This window comes from Taeniopygia guttata, chromosome 8, assembly GCF_048771995.1.
Source record: "Taeniopygia guttata chromosome 8, bTaeGut7.mat, whole genome shotgun sequence".
NCBI lineage: Eukaryota > Metazoa > Chordata > Aves > Passeriformes > Estrildidae > Taeniopygia > Taeniopygia guttata.
This window is the reverse complement of record NC_133033.1, coordinates 28,838,149-28,859,532: the sequence shown is the minus strand read 5'-3', so window position 1 is coordinate 28,859,532 and position 21,384 is coordinate 28,838,149. Positions and strand designations below refer to the sequence as shown.

The following is a 21,384-nucleotide window of genomic DNA, read 5'->3' as shown; positions in this document are numbered from 1 at the left end:
AGCTGTGCAAATCACACTGGGGATCACACGGGGGAGCTTTTGCTGATTGAACCTTTATTTGTCTCATTGCTGACTTGTGGCTCTAGCCTGGAGCTCGCCTCTGTTAATTGCACAAAGGTGTGAGAGGTTTGTGTTCCAGTGTGCCTCATTAATGTGCCTCTTGCCACTGAAATCCTCTTTTTCATGCATGCCCTCATGATCTGGATAGGACTACAAGAGTAATTGGCCTGTGGGGCTCAGAATTTTTTCAGCTGATTCTTCTCTTGAGTACTTAAATCTCTTCAGAAGGCTGATACTAAAATAAACACTGTGCGTGTGCATTTTATAGCAGGAAGAAATTAAATTATTTGAGCACTAGTATAATCAGAACTGTTCTTCTAGGCATCTGATTTTAAAATGGAAAGTATGTTCCTAGGTATGGAGTATCCTGTTTGGAAGGGTCTTTGCTCTCTGGGACGAAAGCTGCACTGGAACTCTTGGACTCCTAAAAATGAAAATTGAATCTGCCCAGCTTACAGCCTGCTCATGCTGAAGGTGGTACATGCAACTAGAGGCCCTGGTGTCTTATGCAAAACAAGTGCTTGGCTCAATCAATTATTGAATATTTTACCTTCTAAAATGATTTGAAAATCAGTGAGTTGCTTTCATGCAGTATCTTCTAAGAGATATGTCCTAGAAACTTCAGGTTAGTTTGTTTGTTATGCAAATGGTGTACTGAAGTGGCCTCTACCCCATCACGAGGTGTCTGTGTTGGTGTAGAAGACCTTGCCTGTTGCAGTGAAATGTGCCTCCCTTGAGGACTTAACTTGAACTCTTTCTGAAATGTCTTTCTCTAGCCTGCTATTAGTTCTTTTTCACTTTGATGTTCTTACTGTGACTCTTGTAGAGTCGTTTTTTCTTGTCTTTACTTTTCATTACTGATCCAACTTTTGGCAAGTTCTGTTCCTCTTTCAAGGGGAGGACATGCAGTGTCTTTTAAAGTTCACTCTGGAGGTGCTGCAGCCTGGAGAGGATGTGCATGAAAAGTTTTAGCCAAGAACAGGTTAACCTAGAACTGTAAATCAAATTCTTAATTCTTGCTGGAAATATTGAGCTGGTATAACAGACAGACTTGTCCCACAGCTTGGGTGAGTGAAAATACTGATGTGAATGACAAACTGGATTGGAATATTAGTAGAAGGTTCCAACAGTTCAAAAATCAGCTCAGGTGCACAAAGGAATGGCAGTAACTTGGTTTGGCTAGGTTTTGAAATGGCAATCAAGATAATGCTGAAATCCCATACAAAAAATACACTATACACTATAAATTATCAGATTTATAGTGTGGTCTTTTGTTTGTTTGTTTTCTGGAATGGGTGCTCTTCCCCAGACTCTTGCATCAGAGAAAATAATTAGAGTTTGAGAATGCAGGGAGCTTCTGATACGCTGCAATCTTCTTCAGTATTGCAGAAGTCTGTTTCCAAGGAACACCAGGAACTGCCTGTCCTTTGGGTGCTTCCAGAGGGCTTGTGACTTCTGCCCTGCTTTAAGTGCCTGAAATAGGGCACCTGGATACTCCTTTTGAGAAGGAGGTTTGTGTTTGTTTCAGTGTTGCATTGGAACCTGCATTTAATGTAGGTTGTTGTCTCTTATGGTCTCAGAGTCCTGTGAAGGCGCTGTTATCTCAGTAACCTTTTCCAGGAGAGAATGGGAGTAACCCTGGGAGCACTGCAAGCAGGGAATGAAGTTGGTTTCTGTTGTTTAACTTGGGACAACAGTGGACAGTCAAGAGCAAATATTGTGATCCTCTGTGTCTTCTTGGGTTGGATAGCTGAGCATTCCTTGGATCAGAGCTGACTTTTTCCCCCGCCTCAGGACTTACTGGAATGAATCCACAATCTCCAGAGCAGAGCAGAGGGTGCAGATTCCCGTGTGCCTGAAGGGGGATGCAGTAAATCAGTTTGATCTGATAAAGTATCTGGTGCTCCCGGAACCTCCTTTTGCAAGCTTTGCATGTTAATGGTATTTAAAATGCTGAAAGCCCTATTTTAAACCAAAGATTGGAATCTCATTGTATGCAGCTATGAAATTCAGTATGGTCAGAAGTATCTTTGTGTTTGGCTCCTCTGAATAAGCGAAATAACTGTTTGGAGAGCACATTCTTTGTAAAGTGTGGGCAAGCTCTTAAAAAGTTAATTGCAAAATACCACAGATTGGTAAAGAATTTGCAAAAAAAGCTCAAATTTCAGCTGTTTTTGGCTTGTTTCTTTTTTTTTTAGTGGTAGGAAATGAGGTGATACCAGTGATGCTTAGTCTAGAGCTGCAGTTTTAGTTTTCAGCTTTTTCCTCCCTTAAAGGTTCATCATAACTTTCAAAATTATCTTAGTAATACATGATGCTCTTCTGTGGTAATAAACGGCTTCTAAATGAAGGGTGTTTTTTTCTTTGTTTTGTTGGGGTTTTCTTATTTGGATTGAAGAAGATTAATGGTTATTCTTTGCATTTATCAAGATGTATTTCCACTTCACATGCAGAAGTGAGTGTTGTGTCTGGGGAGGTTGTGCTGCAGCAGTTCAGTGTCTTGCAAGTGGTTTTCCTCTTGTAGCTGGTTGAAATAATGTCCTGGTCTTCATTTTTCATGACATTTACTTTGTTCTGCAGGCTCTTTTAAATACAAGTCCCCCTGGCTGGCCTGTTGGGAGAGGAAGATTGATTCTGTGAAGTTGCTGGGAGAGAGGAGGATTCCCTGCCTTTGCTGTTTTTCCTGTGTTGCCAGCGGCTGCGAGGCAGGATGCTGCTGACTGGAGAGTTCAGTTGTGATCTGCTGAGCTCCTCATTCCTGCAGAGCCTTTTTTCTCTTTGTCAGCTAGCTGGTGGAAGCAGTCACAGACCTGTAGGACTTGTTCACAGCAAAAGGTGTTTTGCTGCTTTTCTTGCCCTTTCACGGCTTTTACCATTTCAAGCTCATTAATCTAAAGCCAGTCTGTAATGAAGAAGGTGATCTTCAGCAAACAGGTGCCTCTTCCCCCCTCACAGGCCTGCTCTGCTGGCCCAAACCCCTCCTCCTGCACGGGCCTATGTGAAGTGATCTGTGAGTGCTTTGAGTAGGGAGTTGTCACCTGGCAGGGACAGTGACATCTTCATTCTCCCTCTCAGCTGTTGGGCGCTGGTACATCTGCACCTGTTGGTAACACAGCCCCCTGGGATCTGTCCGTGGTTACCCTCCCTGGGGGCAGGGCTTGGGGTCTATGCACTGCTGATAAATTCCTTTTAGTTTCCCTGCTTCAAATTCCCCTGTCTTGCAGGTGCCAAATGTAAACTGTTCTGAACTGCTTCACTCTCCAGTGTCCAGAAATAGGTCTTGTTTTGGGTGAAATTATGAAATTAATCATTTTGAGGACAGATGTGTTTAAACTCAAGTTGTGTGTCAGTGTTGTATGAAGTCTTTGGAAAGGAAAGTCTAAGCTGTTTGTCTCTGATCAAATTGTGGGCAAACTCCTCTTACCTTCTTATTTTGGAATTTTTTTTAGCTGTAAGTTGTATGATTAATTTTTCTTACCAGTTGTTTGTTTTCTACTTGATTTTTATGCCTGTCAGAACAGTTATCCGTAGCTTCACTATCTCTGATAATTTTCTGCAGCCTTCTTCACAATTACTTGAAGTGTTTCAGTCAGATCAGAAGTGGATGGTCTTTCACGTGAAACTTACACTGCAATCTCAAAACCACCTGCACTTTTGAATTTCAGTGTGTTCCTTTTCAAAAGCAGAACGTTCATCAGCAGACCATGGCCAATTTGTGTAGCAGTGAGTGTAGTGAACCATCCAGATAGGGGTGAGCTGTATTTCTGCTTCAATGGGCAACCACAGTATGAGCCTGCCCTGAGAAAAGTAAAGATTCCCCCACCCACCCCTGCTGCTTTGTCTGAGCTTGTAGCCTGTGCTTTTGGGTTTGTGCACATTAAGCTGGAAAGTTCATGGTGTTATTAGAGAAAATAGCTTTTAAACTGCATTAATGATAGGACAGAGAGTCATGCTTAAGTTCCTTTGTTCTTGATGAGATTTAATAGCAGGTGGTGTTTTGAGTCATGGTTACAAAAATGGAACTATTGAAAACTTCAGTATCCACACAAGTCAGCAGCTGTGGGTTATGTGTTTGGAGCAATCTCTTCATTTTGAAGATCTGCCTCATACCTGTGACAGTGTCTCTGGGGACTGATCTCATTTGGGCATTAGGTCTGCTTGGTTCTGAGTCAGCATTTAGATCCCACTGCTGGGTCACAAGGCAGGGAAAGATAGATTAGTATCTGCAGAAACTGCTGTACTTCCACTGGGTGTACACTGCAAGTCAATTGAACTCAAGGGGAATTTTACTCTCTGTAAATTAACAGTTGGCTTCTCATCTTTGTTGGGGTTTTTAAATGGTTAACAGAGGTGCTGTGCCATTTGGCAATTTATTTTTATTGTGAGCTCTATCCTTTCAGCTAAAGAAGCCTGTTGAATTAATATGCAAAATGTTAGAAGTCAGAAGAAAAAAACTACTGCTGGTGGTCTTGATAAGGTTATTAACTTCTCCCAGACTGGCTGGTCTCACATGTCTGTGTTCTGAGTGTGTCAGAACTCCCTGGCAGTAGTTGAGTGATGCATCCTGTGAGCTGCATGCTCTGCAGCAGGAGGGATCAGGTTTTCCTGTGGGTGCATGAACATGAGTTCTCAGTCCCCTCCCTAGCTTGGAGGGCTTTTGGGAGACTTGAGGCGTCATGTTGGAGTTGGGGAGTAGACCAAGAAGAATTTTGGAAAATAAGTAGGTGAGACATTGGACACAGATTGTGTCAGAATAGCTTAAATCTGAGCTGTCAATATGCATTCTTCTAAAATCTGTCTTTGTGACCTGATACAGCCTGATTTCTTGCATGAAATCTCTCAATAGATTAAGGCAAGAAATATATGCCTTCTGTGCTTTTAGTGCTAAAGCAGTTATTCATGCATTTGTGAGGGTAGACCTTGTATTTTAAAATGCCATTTCACAGGCTTTGAAGTCTTTCCTTTTCTGTCCCCAAGGAGTTATTGCTGTTCTGTGCAGCTCACCCGAGGTGCCCCCCAGAGTGGAAGTGAAATGGGAAACAAAGGCTTGTGCCGTGTAATGAAGGAGTGGGGTGATGTTCTATAATATTTTATGTTTCTGATGTATTTTTATGAAGAACCAGGGAGTCCTTATATCTCAAAAGAGAGGTACTGGAGTTCAGAGCATGAGAATTTCACCATGAAATGATTGGAACCCCTTTTCAGAAATATAAATGACTCAAAATTATTTGCATAACTAATTTTTCCAAGTGAAAGCTAGGTAATAAGGCCATAGAAACCTGGTAACATTTCATTCATGCTCTGAAATGAACCTCCTGTGCAAAGGGTAGGACAGAGGTTTGATGGAAAACTCAATACAAACAGGTAACTACATGATGGGATGTGAATTTAAGATGTGTGAGAAGCCTTATGCCTAATCCTTAACTGAGATGTGAGACTTTGTACCTGCTACAATATGCGGTTATTACTGTTTTCATACCTTACATTCAGTTCTTTATTTTCCACTAACTGCAGCTGCTTCTGCCTGACTTCAAGGCTTTCATTTAGTACAGAGGGAAGATGCTACCTCAAAAAGAAGAGAAATTACTGAGGTGCTTTGGGGCTGAGACAGAGGTGGAACACCTTACTTGCTCATCTCCATAGTAATATGTGAAATCCCACAAGTTCCTTGTGCACTGTCTCTCCTGTGGAGAGAGCCACTGAAAATATACATCTGTATATATACATGAAACTTAAATTTTTAGTAGTTGTCTGTGGTCTGTTTCATGGGTTCCTTCTTAGTGGAGGAGTCTACACTGCATAGACTTCCCAATAAAGTTGATATTCAAGTTTGAAGAAAACTGGTAATTCAAATTCCAAGCAGTAGTGATCCCAGTTGTGTAAGTGAATAATGACCTATTAATAATGTTACTGTTATGATTAATGTTAAGGCTGTTTCATTTCTCAGAACTATTGTCAGAAGGTTGCTGCATGCAGAATTTTCTGTGCCATGGACCTGTCTCCTCTGAGGAGAAGGTGGCTCTTGTTTTCAGGGTGCAGGGTGATGTTTGTGTTTGTTCACAGGAGGTCATTCCAATCACCTGATTGTTATGTAAACAGCATTTCCTGAATGGAAAATGTTTGTGTTTAAAGTGGTGCCTAGCTGGTGTTCCAGCATTGTTGAAGACTCCATAAAAACTCAGTTTGCTTCATGTTCTGCTGGCCTTGGTTGAAATCAGCATGAGAACCTTTGGGCCTCCAAGCCTGATGGTTCACTGTAGATGCTCCCCAGGATGTGAAGGGACCATGTATGATAATAAAGAAAAGATGCCTTTTAGTACAAGTGTTTGTAGAGGCTTTTCTCAGAAATAAATCAATTTCTGCTGACAACCAAAGCTGTTGGAAAAAAAGTAGAAAACAAATCTCATGGGAGTTTTTGCCTGGGCATTTTTTAGTGTACTTATTTTCTCTAATTTTCTTAAATGTGCTTGATGATACTGACTATATGAAACCTTCTCAGGTAGGCTCTGTACAGTGGATTAAGGATATTTTGCTTTTTAGTCTGTGACGTAAGGTTTTGCTTAGTAATAATGATTGCTAAAAATATCTCACTGCTTCGTGACAAAGGATGTTGATTCAAGATGTTCCTAACTTGCTGTAACTTAGCTAATTTGTGTCAGCTTTCAGTTTTTGGTGTGGTGACACTCCAGGTTCTGGTTTGGTGATACTTTTTTTCTTTGGGAAGTAGTAAATTTGTGGTGTTTTCTGTTGCTAACTTCTAGTGACTCCTCAAATGGGTTTTTTGAATGAGTATCCATGAACTGTACATGTATTTTTTAGATTCCTCATGGGAACAGCTGAAGAAGAGAAGATTGAGGGAGACAATGCTGAGGGAATTGTAAGACTTCATTTTAAATAAAGCTTTTTGACTTTTTTTTTATAGGCTTCCTGTTTGGAATGTCTTTTGTAAAGACACTCTCTCATCGGTGGTGCAGTATGCTTCAGGTGACGCTTGTGCCCTTGCCAGTGAGGATGAAAATGTCCAGGAAAAGGTATGCTGGATGCATCATGCTAATTACTCAGTCTGACTAAATACTAAATTGTAAAATAAGATTCTTCATGGGATCTTTGTGGCCAGAATGTTTAATGTACTCAGTTGTTCTTTGAGCCATGATATCTTACCAAGTTTTTATTCTCCTTCATTTCTTGCAGTCGTGCAAAAATTCATATGGATAGTTTGGGGCAAGAGAAGGAATGAATAGTAAAGCTACTGATGGTTTTTTTTTTTCTTTTTTTTTAATTTGGGGGCCAGATGTTAGAAGTGGGGATCAGGGGAAGTGTGTGGCTCTGTAGAGCCACACTAGGAGGTGATGGGCTGGGTAAGTCTAGGCCACGTTATGCCACTTCCATCTGTGTTGTATTAAAAATGGTGTACAGATGATTGTTATCCTAAAGAGAAGATTTAAGATTAATTGGTTCAAGTCAGTATTTATCACTTTGCATTCCTTCTGTTCAATAAAAATTAAGAAGGCTACAATATGTTTCTGAAAGGTATAATGAATAAGCTGTGGTCCCTTTCATTTTTACTTTACTCAGCACTTTAGGTTAATTGAGTGTAATGGTCCCACTCTGATGGCAAGTTTGCATCTTGCATTGCATAGTGAGTTCCCAATCTATTGAGTCAGAAAATCATGGTAATTTCATTCATTTATTTATTTACCCAGGTACAGAATCAGTCCTATTCTAAATGAGGATAATATTGATATGTTGGTTTTCCTGTTTCCTCCAGCAATCTGTAGTAGTGTTAATCACAGTCCTCATTCCAAAAAAGTTTTTATGTGCCACAATAAACTTAGAAAATGTGTGTGAAACATTCTAGCTGGCTCAAGTGGAGAGCTGCCTGACCATAAAAAATCCCTTTAAATATTGTAGGTTTCTTAAGCATTGCACCAACTAGGGTAGCTCTAATTTTTTGCCAGCTTGTGCAGCCAAATAGCATTCCTGTTCTTCTGGCTGCCTAAAAAGAAGTTCTGCTTGAATTTAATGTCTGATGCAATAATACTGGAAAGATTAAGTAAGCTTTGAGACTGGGAAGCCACTGGTAAATGATTTCCTACTCTGCAACATTCTTCCTTGCATTCTGTTAATGTGGATGCATAGGTAAGCAGATTTCTGAACTTAAACCCAAAGATGTGAAAACTAATGTTAGGCTGTTGTTTTCACCCTAAAGAAAATCTCATGGGTGGATGAGAAATCTTAAGCAAGTGTCTGTTACTCCTAATTAGGCTGCTGGAGCTGTCCTGCTCCAGAGAAGCAATTCTGCAGCCCTTGATCAGTTTGCCTTAGATCACTTGTCTCTTCAGCCATTGATGCTATTTCATCTTAGGGGCTGGGATGTGAGCTAATAGTATTTGGGCTAAAATGTTGCCCAGTTGTCTCTAAGGTTTATCAGCTCAGATTTGTAGCTCCTGCACTTCAGTGGATGCTTAATTCTCTCAAATTAATATAATGTAGTGTTGTATAGCACAGCAGCCCATTTTGGGTCTGAACACTGGCACATGCAGTATATGGCCACAGGATTTTAGATAGCACTTAGAAAATAAAACAAAGTGGGTGTAAATTTCTACCACATTTCTTGCGTATTTTAAGTGTTGCTCAAAAACAGCTTGCATATTTTGCAGTCATAACTTTAAAAAGTTTGCAGGGCAAGTGTAAATTCCTGCTACCTTTAGTCTGGTGGGTTTAAAACTTTTTCCCCTCAGGTGTTGATACTTTTTATTTTGTGAATTCATTGTACTTGATGGTGAATGTTTAGCTGTAGAAGAAAAGGTTTCTTTAAGAGGTTCTGGTAGATTTGTGTAATTACTGTAGTTCTGATAAGACTGCTACAACTGAAATGTGCCACGTGTTATTTTTCTAATGGTTGTCTGATGCAAGTCAGCTTAGAATTTTTTCTCCTCTTTTGGGCAGCAGGAAGATAGGGGAGGGCTTTTTGACATAGGAAATCATAGTAGAATGAGGAACTCTCCTTAGCAAACAATTGGAATGATTTAAGACAGTGCTAAAATGGTCTTTTCAGGGAAGATTTAACGGAATCATTTTGACTTGCTGTAGTCTTTGTGCAGTTGGGATTTTAAACACAGGTGGGCAGTGGTTCTGAAGATGACTGTAGCTTAGTTCCTTGATGTTTTGCTGGTGAAAGAAGTGCTGTTGTTCAGTGTGTCCCAGCGGCAGCTGCTCTGGTGAGCAAGGAAGGCTGTGGCTGCAGCCTGACTTTTGCCTTCAATCTCCCAGGGGGAAGAGGCTGCTCCCAGCCCGGAGCCTGAGCCTGCAGACTCCAGCACACGGAGTTACTCTATGGAAGAGCTGCTCAATGACTTGACAAAATCTGACCAGGCAAGGCTTTTGTTTCATTCACTGTCTTCATGCAGTCTTCTTGAAATGCTTCTTGAATTTCAGTCTTTCATTTTGGTTATCTAAAGTTCATAGTAACCATCTCTCACATTTCACCTGTACACTGGATTGCTGTCAGACTCATGTTTCCAGTAAAAGAGAGAATGTGTGAGCTAACACACCTTGCACTTCCCATGTGCATAAATAATGAGTAATTTAGTATTTGGAAGTACTGACTAAAAACTTTCCAATATAAATTAAAATTGAATGTTGTAGGTATGGATGTCTATTTATAAATAAAACAAAAAGTCGTTTCTCTGAGGTCTTTTATGTAGATTGGGCTTGGTGATTATGGCAGTCCATTTTAGCTTTGCTCCCTCATGGCTTCTATCACTTTCATTTCCTTAGTTAAAATGGAAAAAGGGTTGTATCTCAGCTCTGCCATTGATACTGTTGAGTCAGTGCTTGGTGTTAAATGTTACAAACCAACTGTTAAAGATTATTTATTTGCTTACATATTTTTGTTTTGTAGATTACATCATACATAGGACATACTTCAGAATGTTTATATCATGGTTTGGGTGTTTAAATCTGTTAAAACTTCTTGACCCCTTCATGTTTAGTGAGATGACTTGCAGTAATGTAGCTGTTGACAAGAGAGTTTTGTACAGTATTTCCTTTTGCTGCAGGAGTTCATCTGACCTGTTTCGGTGGTTACATGCTCTTTCAGATTTACAAAGCATTATTTTGAGTGTGCTTATGACAACTGAAGACCTAGAGTAAATAATTCTCAAGACTACTAAACACTCAAAAATGAATAATGATGTATCTCTTTGTTCACTTACAGCATGGAATAGGCTTTAAATAATTTTGGACCTCCAGTGGAGTGATGAAATTAAAAGCCTTCTCTAAAATTCAGGATAAAACCAGTAAATTTGATTGTAATGTCACAAGCAAATAGAGCTGTTTCTTTTGGTTGCTGCAATATTCAAGCTGCTTTTTTTCATGGCAGTCTCTATAGGACTGCATCATTGAGGAAGCTGTTGTACGGGCCTGCTCCAGTTGATATTTTTACATGATGATTACAGACCACAGAAGAGTATTTCAGCTATCCCAGAGCAGCATAGAATGCCACCTAGGTCTAGGAAGAAACAAAATGAATTTCTGACAGAAATCCAAACTGTTAGGACTCCACAGTAGATGTTATTGTGTGAATGCTTTTCTTACTCAGGTGTTGAAAAATGTTTATTCACCTGGGCTGTTTTTATAGACATCAGAAATAAGTGAAACAAGCCAGCCTGAAGTTGTGAGTCCACCTTCGGCAGATGTAAATGAAGCTTCATCCAGCATAGTCCCAAGCACTGAAAACACTTCCAGTTCACCTACCTCAGAGATACCTCCAGTCTCACAGCCTGAGTAAGCTCTTGCAATTTTGTTCTTTTGGTCTTTGAGAGAATATAACTTACTGTGCTCTTGTTAAGGTGTACAGTAGGGATAAGATGGGATTGCTTCCCACAGTTGTTTTGCTGGTTTATGGTGTCAGTGCTCATGGAGTGTGCCACCATTTCCTCAGTGTGTGAATGAACAGTTGTGCACTTGCATGAGGTGGAATACTATTGCCATGATCAGTTTCTAAGCCTCTGCTTTGAAAAAAGCCATCATGCTTAGATAATCTGTACTATAAAAGGCCTCAGGGCTTTACCATTAGGACTTCTGCCTTTCACAAATGTGCTTTCACATGTGTGTCAACAAGCATTGAGGCTGCTTCAGCAATGGCCTCTGCTTTCAGTTAAGGAACTCTGCAGAATTTTATCTTGGGACAAAAACAGAGTCTCAAGTTCTGATAATAAGAGACTTTTGACAAAATAGCAAATTCTTATATAAATGCAGTCAATGCAGATTAATTCCTAGTAGTGTATTGCAGAGCTGCCTCTGCTGCAGGCAGCTTTCTGGAGTCCATGTACTTCCTTTTGTTTCCCTTTTCTTGTGGGATGTTATCAAATGTGAACTGCAATATGGAAATTCTTTGGGCTTTTAAATGTGTGCTAAGGGAAATAATGTTGTTCTGACTGCTGATGAAGTGTATTGTTGGCTAAAAATTGAACAGATTGAAAATGAAGTAGACTTGTCTTTGGTATTTTGGGTTTTTTAAGATTTCAGTTTTTCTGCTTTGCTAAATTTAATTTCTTTACCATAGAAAAGATACGGACATTTTGTTTGCTGGCTGATCTTGCCTAGTCTTCCAGGACTAACAGTTAAACACATTTTGGTACTTCATCAGTGTCTTTAATTGGAAGCCTTCCAAAATTTGTGGTTTTTATAAGGCAAAACTGGAATCTATCTTCAGCCTGTTCTTTTTATAGCTTTTTTGACTACTCTACTGATTTATTTGTGTAATGTGTTGTGAGCTCTACTGCTGTCAGGTCCTAGAAGGAGACAGGATGTTATTTTCTTTGAAGCATTCAGCTTGGTGTCTGGTAATTGTTGGAAATTGTCTGGCTGTCACAGTTGGGGAATACTGGCATGGTGAACTCTGAAGAACTTGAGTTGTGAAACAAATGAAAATAGAAACTTGGTTTGGAGCACCTGATGGATGAGTTCATGCTGAGCAGTGGTCTTGTGACACCAGTGCCATTTACAGGAAGAAGGGGCAGACCTGCTGTAGCAGAGAAGCTAAGAAAATAATGTTTATCCATAATTTAAAACTGCACTTCAGCTCTTAGAAGTCATAGGTGGTCTCTTACTGAATAGATTAATACCCAAACTGGCTCTGGTCCAGCTCCATACTTAAACAAGATCTTTAAAAATACACAGTTGCATTTGTTATCTTCAGACATTTTTAACCTTTTTGCTGGTTTAGATGCTCATTCATGACAGCGTAACAAAGTCCAGCTCTCTCAGGTGTTACTGATTTAATATTTCAGCAGAGCCTTTTAGTAAAAATATTTTGAAAGGAATTTTATCCCAAGCAAGTTGTACTTTTTAGAACAGCACTGAGTGTAACTTTTCTACCTAAATCTAATCTGAGGAAAAATTACTGAAAAATAATCTGGGCTCTTTCTGTCTGGAAGTAAGGAATGTGCTGTGCAAAGTGAGCTTAATAATCCATTTTAAAAATTAGGGCAAATCCAGGTACTCAAAGGAGAGAGAGCACTACACCTTTTAGACTCACATTCTGCCAAAATTAGTTACTTGAGGTCAGTCAGGTACACCCTGAGAACAAGGAATTTTTAAGTTAATTCTTGTCTCATTCAGTTGATAATTATTCATATTGTCACCTACCCACGGAAATGGAGACTATGTGGAGCTTTTCAGTTTTGTGTAGCTTTTCAGTTTTGTGTAGTGGTCAGCCTTATTTAGCCAGTAAAGAGTTGCAGGCACAGCCAAGCACTGTGCATCTCAGATGGAGGCATTTTGGGGCATAGAGGGTAAATATTCTCTGTTTATAGCTAATAAATTCTTGTATTCATGATGTTTGTTAGATTTTGCTACATAGCAAAAAGTCTTGGAATACCTAGGAGTTTTTTGTTTTGTACCACAGGAAATTTTATCATATGAAAGCTACTAAAATTGTCTCCCTGGGTTGGTTGCAGCCGCTTCTGTTGATAATTGTAGCAGTCAGGGAACCAAAAAGATCCCCTTTTAAGTTGCTGACATGCTGTTTGTGTTTTGGCAGCTCTGTCATGATACTGGATTAACCTAGTTTGCTGCTTCCATTAAAGAAAGCTTATGTGGAAATTTAGAAGGCAGAGTGAAGCTTTCCTTAGATCTGGCTGTAGGCTGGATCAGCATAGAAGTCATCCCTGTGCTGGAGAGGAGAGGACAGTCAGAAGTTAGCACCTGAAAGTTATTACTCTTTGTCCATCTTCTTCCCCCCACCCATTCCATCACTCCTGAAGAGCAGAGGGGAGGCTTTCTGTTGGCTTTGTGCCTCAGGATTTGTCTGAGGTGTGCTCAGCCTTTCTGGGAGAGAAAAGGTGAAGTAGTGGGCAGATGAGCTGGTTTGGGCTGTTGGTACAGCTTGGATAATGGTCTGCTGGGTTACCTGGTTTTTATTACACCAGCAAAAAAGAAATACATTAGTAGAAAGGAGGTATGGCTGGTTCTGCTCTTCTCTCCCCCTATTCTCTAGTTTCAGCCAAGTTCTGTTCTGACTGCTGCCTCTTGACTTGGGAACATGAGGAGCTTTTAATGAGGGAACTCGGTCTCTTGTTTGCTTCCTTTGTTAAAAGGGAAAAGAAAATTGCTGACAGCCAGGTAACTATGAAGATGTTAGCTTGTAGTGATGCTGGGAAGAATTATGCATTGCAGTGTTTGGTAATATGTCAGATGAGAAGCCTGTTTTGAGTCTGTTTCTGGGACAAACAGACTGGGAAAGGAAATTCTGTTCTTTCATGGGTATGGCTGAGAATGCACTTCCACAAGTATAGCATGCTTTATTCTTCTTTTCTTAATTACTTCTGTGAGACTATTGCTTTATTAAAACTTTCACTTTTCTTTGTAGTTGATTGTCAGGGTTCCTTGTATTATCAGAAGGCTAAAAAAGCATGTTGTTTGTTTCCCTTCAGTGCAATAGAGAATTCCCGTGCTGATATCCCTGTAGTCAGCTCTAGTGAAGCTGAGCAGTCAGAACCTGACTGTGATATTGGTGGGACACTTGAGGCTGATCCTCAGAGTGAGCCTTCCTCTTTTGTCAGTCCACCAGAGAGGTGAGTATCCAAGCAGGTTGTGTGTGAATCTGAATACTTCAAAGGGAGTTGTTCTCTTCTGTGCTGGCTTTGCAACAAACATTTGCATGTGCTTGCTTATCTACGTACTTGTGTGTGTGTCATATTGCATGTGGCTGGCTGTGTCACAGATCCTAATACTCTTTACACTTCCAGCCTTGCAGGCCAACATATAGAGAACATATCATCTTCACATGGCAAGGGAAAGAAGACTAAGTCTGAGTTTGAGTCCAAAGTTTCAGCAGCTGAAAAGGGAGCAGATGAGCAAAAATCTGCTCTTAATGCTTCAGAGAACTTAAAAAGGGAGGTAAGTTGGTATCCCTTCTTTACACACAGAAGTAATGCCCTTTCTTTGGTTAATACCCCTGGTAAAATATGTGGTGTGCTTTTATTCTGTCCCAGAAGTATCACCTGGCCCTTGTTACAGTGGAATGTGTAGCTGGCCAGGCCTTGTGTGCTTAACTGTGTGACTTTTTTAATCCTCTGGTTGTGAGGTATTTCCTAAACCTTGTGGTTTTTTGATAAGACTCTTTTTATAATCAGAATGACCAGGGCCATGGCAATACCATTTTTTGCTGTTTTAGGATCATGCTTAAACTGTCACTTGGCAATTACCTCTAAAATATTGTCTAAAAAATAACCTCTACACTTGCAATGTCTACCAAAAAATGTTCACTCATCTGGTGTTGTGCTGAGTATGTTTGTACAGAGAAGTGAAGACTTGAAATGGAATGATGTACAGTTTAGCTGACAGGGTTTTTGCTTTGTCAGGCAAGTCCAAAACATTATTTTTGAGAGACTTAAAAATGGTTCCTTTACTGTTTAATCATTCTGCTGGTTTTGACATGTTCAGAAATTCCAGAGAACATCTGGAATTCTGTCATGACAAGCACTGATGTTTAAGGATTTTTGCTACAGGGAAAGCTTTCTTCATTAGGAAGAGGAAAAGCAAAAATTAGGAAGAAAATGCAGGTGTTGGAAAAGAAGGCTTACATTTTATTTAAAATGTATTAGCTTAGCCACAAAAATTGCCAGTATTTCAGTGAAATAATCTGTAATTCTGAGAGAAAATCATCCCATGTTTTTTCTGGCTTATAATCTTGCTTACATTGGCTCTAAATTGTTAACATGGGTGCAAATGATGTGTCTGCCCTTGATTTGATCAGAGCATGCTTTGTTTTTTCAAGTTCATCTTTGTTTTCATTGTTGGTCCTGAAAAATATTCACAATCAGTGTGTCTTTCTTTTGCAGAAAGACTTTAAGAAGACAGGAGAAATTGACCCTACATCAGTAATAACTCCAAAGGACCCTGGAGATATTCCAACATTTGATGAATGGAAGAAGAAAGTCATGGAAGTGGAGAAAGAAAAGAGTAAGTTCAGGATTCATTAGTTTGGTCTAAATACAGAGCACTGTCATCTCTTACTAGAGCTGAATGGCAGGACTGTCTCCATTTGGAATGCAGCCTGGAACTTCATTTTTCTGCTAGAACTGCGTGATTAATAACCTTCATTATAAAAGCAGTGAGCAGAAGTGCCCTGACAGTGCAAATACTGCTTGTTTGTGTGGTTTGCTGTAGTAGCAATATTTTCTTGTTCCTAGGTCAGTCAATGCACCCTTCTGCTGTTGGTGGGCAGCATTCCACTAAAAAGGTCCAGAAAAACAGGAATAACTACGCCTCTGTAGAGTGTGGTGCCAAAATTTTGGCAGCAAATCCAGAGGCAAAGGTAAGCATTTATTAATTATTAGTCTTCAGTTTTTAAGTATACTGTTATACAGCAAAATACACTTGAAACTGAGCACTGGTTTGTGAAGTTATTTTGTGTATGGATTTCTTGGGATTTCGATTTATAAAAATAGGACATAAACAGTGATCAGTGCTTTTTAAAAGAGTGATTGCTATAGAATTTGATGTCTTTTCAAGGTAATTCAGAAAATGGGAGCAGAGTCTACTTCCAACAGAAAGTGAACAACTGAACAGAGTTGTATTAAAGAGCTCACCACAGTAAATAATCCATGATTGCCCCAAAGTATGGCCTACATATTGTGGATAATTGTCTTGCTCAGAGTGTTGTTGATACTAATGTACAAACCTAATTTCAAACGAGGGCAAAAATCCTTGATGCTGTTGGTATCTACCATGCAATTTAAAATACAAATTCTTTTCTTTCTACAGAGCACTTCAGCTATTTTGATGGAAAACATGGACCTTTATATGCTCAATCCTTGCAGTACTAAAATCTGGTAAGTTCCTGAGGTTCACATTTGTGGTAGGAGTGATTACAGTGTTCCATTGCTGTGGGACTGACTTGACCTTGATGTGTTGCTCCTTGGAATGGGTGTGTGAGGAACTCTGACAGAATTAGCACAAGATGGATTATTATATCTTCCATAGAAATTTCGCTCTGGTATTGAGGAGTAATATTAAGGGGATATTTTTATTAATCTTAATATATCACTTTTTGCATAATTATAATAATAATACAGTTATAATAATAATTAATATATAATAATAAGTTTTGCATAATTATTTTATGGCAGATAAAGCACTTGAGCATTCAAATAAAGATTCTTGGTTTCTTTCTCTGACTGTCAAATAATTGTAGGACAGGTGAACAGGATTTACCATACATTAATTGGTACTTCAGGTGTGATTTAAATTGTTTGCTGTCCTTAGTTTTTAGTTCTGTGACTTGATGCCTTTAAGTACAAGATGGATGAAGCTCTTGTAGCTGCAGGTGCTACCTAGAGTTATTAAAGTAGATGTTCAGAAAAACACCTAGACTTAGTGATTCTTATGGTACAGCATTTTTGTAGCGTCCTCCTTACAGCCAGTGGAGGATGTGGTAATGAGGGGAAGTGCTGAAGATTGTAATTGCAGAAGGAAAAGTCTTTTATTAAAAAAATATTTTTTATCTTTAAGGTTTGTTGTTGAGCTCTGTGAACCAGTGCAAGTAAAGCAGTTTGACATTGCAAATCATGAATTATTCTCTTCCACTCCTAAAGACTTTCTGGTGTCAATTAGTGACAGGTATGTTACCTAAACTTATCCTTCTGAATGAAAAAATGAAATAATTATTAGATACAAGGCTTTATGAAGCATGATCTCTGTGTGCTTGTTATTATGCAAAGTGTAATGTAATGTGAAGTCACATAGTTTTTCTTTGTGTATATTGTCAGTTGCTAGCAGGTTTTTTTTTTCCTTTGCCACATTAAAAATTAAAAGGAAAAAATTTTTGAGGAGCAGAATTTACACAGTAGCTGGGTAGTGGGTGGCAGATTATAAAATTCCTTAATAAGATGCTGCTGAGTTTGTGGGCTCTCCCCTCCCTTGCCATTCAGACCATTTTCACATGGTTTGAACTGTCTTCAATGCTGAACTATGTCCAAACCCCCACAGATTATTCAAAAAGAAAAGAAGAGTAGTACACCATTGAGAAATGGGAAGGGGGTGAGAGTTCTACAGGTTGGCCAGATGGCTGCTTGGAGGGTGGCTTTAGGATGATGGAGGCAGTGCTGTGCCCCCACTGCTTTCTGGAGTGAGCAGACAACCTACTCTGACTGAGCAGGCGTTCAAAGGGCATCAGGAAAACTCCCTTTCTTCTTGTATGCCTAAAGCAGGTGGGGTTAGACTGTGAACACTTGTTCTGTTGTGCAGATCTGGCTCTTCTCTGCTCAGTTTTCTACTGCCTGCTTACAGTAATGCAGCCTGCCAGTGTTCTTCATTGTTCATCTGGGGGGACTTCACTCTAGACTGGCTGAATTTCAGTGATTGGATAAGTCTGGGTTTTTGTGCTTCAAGGGCTTCCACATTGCTGTCGTTGTGTGAGGGTCCTGCTGAAGTTTTGGGTTGGGAACATTGCTGCTACCTTGCATATGGAAAGAACAAAATGTATTTCTGTTCTGGAAACTCAGGTAAAATATCTGTAAACAGTGAGTTCCTGCATTTCATTACCCAATTCTATTGTTTCCTTTCTAGGTATCCAACAAACAAATGGATTAAATTAGGTACTTTCCATGCCAGAGATGAGAGGAATGTCCAGAGCTTTCCTCTGGATGAACAGATGTATGCAAAATATGTGAAGGTAACTCAATACTGCAAAGGCATCCATGCTCCTCAGGGAAGGAAGGGTTGGCTGGGTATCCTGTGTATAACAGCATCCCAAGAAATGTGTTACCAAAGCCTGCCTTACCATTAATTGCCCTTGGTTAATTAGTGGCCCCAGCTGGGCTTGTCTGGTTACTAAATCCTTGTCACAGTTGTGACCTTATTACTTTGCTCACTTTGGTAATTGAGAGGATCTTGGGAAGCCCCTTGGGTCCAAGTACATACTTAGCTGATACCTGAATTAAGGAAAATCTAGACAAAGTTCTGTTCTATTTGACTTAACCAACTGCGCCCTGAATGTAAGATGAGAAGAATTTTGACCTATTTTGTTTCTTGGCTGTACCTGCTTTACATATATATACATATATCTGTATCTACCTGTTTAGATATATATGTATATATACACACACTGCCCACTCAGTCTCTGGAGAAGAGATCAGAATATGCCTATTTCTTGAAATTTTTGTACCCTGCTGGGCTTTACAATTTAGTGAATCTGAAAGTGTATGTGGTTGCATCTTGGTTCTCATGAAGAGACTCCGAGTGCAGTTTTCCAATTATTCAACCATAAATCTGACTCAGGCAAATTATTTATGCTCACTGCTACTGGAGCATTGCCATGATACCTCCACCTTCAAAACAGTTTGCATTAAGCTATCTTTACTCAGGAGACTCAAAGGGAAAAAAACTCCATAAATAATGAATGTGGTACTTGAACTTGGATAAAAGCTTCTGTGAAAATACTGAGTTGTAGTGAAGGTTTAAGTTCAAATAAAATACAGGCCTTTTAGGTCCTTTTCAGTGATGTGTTATCTTCCAATTATGGTATGGCCAAAAAAAAAAAAAAAAAATTAGTTTGTGCTCCTGAATTACACTTTGTGCTTTTATGAAAAAGTAGCTATGAATGATAATTGTCTAACTTCTTTACCTAGAAATTCTGCATGAGTCACAGAACAGAGATTTCATGTATTTTTAATTCTGTTTTCTGGCTGAAATAATTAATGCCTTAAGGGAGCTGCCTTTGTCACTGAGGTTGCAGAATTCCTGTAGGTGCTGCAGCACTTAATCCACTTAATGGTGGATACAGTGCTCTGCCTTGAATAATACAGCAGAGTAAAATTTCCAAAGGTTTGTTCTCATAATGTTTTCACTTCATAGTGCAAAAAGTAAGCAAGTTCTGAGTATGTCTGGTCTACAGAATGAGTCCAGAATATTTTCAAAAGAAAAATTTATTTAAGTGTCTTACTGAATTTGTATCAAAAACAGGGGGATTTTTTGTGGGATAATTTGTCTTGGTCTCACGTGCAGATTATTCCAGTCCTTCAGTGATACTGTCTACATAGTGGTTTAATAAATACCTGCAAATTAATTCAGATTAAATAAATACCAGTGTGTAGTCAAGGCTGCACTAGAAATACACAGATGTCTGAAGCTCCCAAGTCTGTCATCAGCTGCTCTATTTCTCGCAGTTGTGCTTCTGTAAATGGATGTATTTTATAGTGAGTTGCAGCAGTACATATAGAGTGCATGCTACGTGGGTTTGTTTTTCCTTTTGAGTTACTTTCTGTAGTCTGTGTTCTTCAAGGGGAAAAAATACACCTAGTACATTTAACACACTTCAGTATTCCATCTGCAGTCATGCTGCCCTGAGAAATGGAATAACTTAATTTGCTTAATAAAACACTTGTTGCATGTTACCTTCAATCTGCAAGGTACAAGGGCTAAATGAAATCTTGCTACCCAAGGCAGATGAAGTTGTGTTACAACTTAATCCTTCCCACCTTGTCCTCTTAGGCATTTATAGTACTGAATTAAACCCAGCAGGACTCTGTAGTTGCCTGTGGCATGTGTTCAGCCTTTGTACTGACATCTACTTTTTTTTTGTTTGTTTGTTTGTTTTTTCTCCTTTCCTCTCTCTCGCTTCAGATGTTCATCAAGTACATAAAGGTTAGCAACTCTTCTTGTGGAGTGATGGATGCATGGGGCTGGGGGTGTTCTCTGCTGCAGCTCAGCTCTTTAATGCATGGCAAGAATAAATCTGGGCTTTTCTGCCGTGGGCAATCTGCAACTCCCTGGAGCGAACAAAACTTGCAATTTCAAGATTGAATGTTTATGTTAAGTGAACTTTTGGCTCTGTGGGTCTTTGGAGTTTTACTTTAAGTGCCTTTTATTCTTCAGGTGGAGTTAATATCACACTTTGGATCAGAACATTTTTGTCCTTTAAGCCTTATAAGGTAATATTTTGTGTTTTGCTTAGTCTTTCTACCTCCTTGCAGTGAGGATTATTCTGCTTTTAGAATAGTTGGGCAACAATTCCAATTTTCAGTTGCAGTTACTTGTAAGTATTGTGGATTGAAGTAGTTGCTTGGCCTGCCTGCTGTGTAGTGTCTTTCAAGTCTGTTTAAAGAAGCTTTGAATCTTTTTATTTGCTTCTCCAATATGTCAAGAATAGTTTATATTTGCAGGGGGGAGGGGAGGAGGAAACAGGGGCCTTGAGCAGCTTTTAGAGCAGGACATGAGCACTTCAAGGCTGACCAAGCAAAACAGGGAACAAGTGGTGAACTAAAAAGAGCAGGTGTGGGGGGGTGCTTTTTGAAAGCTGCTGGGTTGTTTGGCACCACCGGTGCGTGCAGTAATGCTTGCAGTAGCTGAGTAGAAGCACCTGTGAATTTTTAATTCAGAGAACCATCAGCCTCTGTACTGCTCCTAAAAAACAGGTCTTGAACCTGAGAGGTCTCTGGTATTAGAAGTCAAACCATATTTTCAGTTCATGAGACTGCCTTACACTGGGTTGATTTGATTTAATTTTGGCAGAAGAGGTCAAAGAGAATGTGGCATGCAAAGGGAGGTAGTTCGCAATTGATATTTCTAAAGCAAGTCAAAGGTGAAACTGAAGAGGAGGTGTAAGAGCTCATGAAAAGCCAAAGACAAGGAAGTCTAAAAGGAAGAAAATATTCTTTCCCAAAGAAAAAAAATTCTTTGGAATTAGAATGAGAAACAGGATCTTGTTTAGGTTCCTTGTAGATACAACTTAGAGAAAATAAACATTCCTGCTGCTTGATCTTGCTTAACAGACTGCAACTACTGTATCTCATTTACTTGTTACATAAAGGTAAT

At 39.5% G+C, this 21,384-nt stretch overlaps 1 protein-coding gene across 2 annotated transcripts in view; it reads left to right on the top strand.

Annotated features, from left to right (window-relative positions):
• Nucleotides 1-21,384, top strand: part of SUCO (SUN domain containing ossification factor) — a 38,068-nt gene that overhangs the window by 3,939 nt on the left and 12,745 nt on the right. The window contains exons 2-13 of one of the 2 annotated variants that reach the window (XM_030279715.4): nt 6,983-7,091; nt 9,334-9,435; nt 10,703-10,848; nt 14,001-14,141; nt 14,316-14,466; nt 15,411-15,531; nt 15,762-15,886; nt 16,336-16,403; nt 17,083-17,190; nt 18,139-18,244; nt 20,194-20,214; nt 20,446-20,501. In XM_030279715.4, coding sequence (XP_030135575.4) covers nt 6,983-7,091; nt 9,334-9,435; nt 10,703-10,848; nt 14,001-14,141; nt 14,316-14,466; nt 15,411-15,531; nt 15,762-15,886; nt 16,336-16,403; nt 17,083-17,190; nt 18,139-18,244; nt 20,194-20,214; nt 20,446-20,501 — 1,254 coding nt within the window. The remainder of the gene's footprint in view (nt 1-6,982; nt 7,092-9,333; nt 9,436-10,702; nt 10,849-14,000; nt 14,142-14,315; nt 14,467-15,410; nt 15,532-15,761; nt 15,887-16,335; nt 16,404-17,082; nt 17,191-18,138; nt 18,245-20,193; nt 20,215-20,445; nt 20,502-21,384) is intronic. The other variant, XM_030279717.4, reaches the window with a different exon arrangement.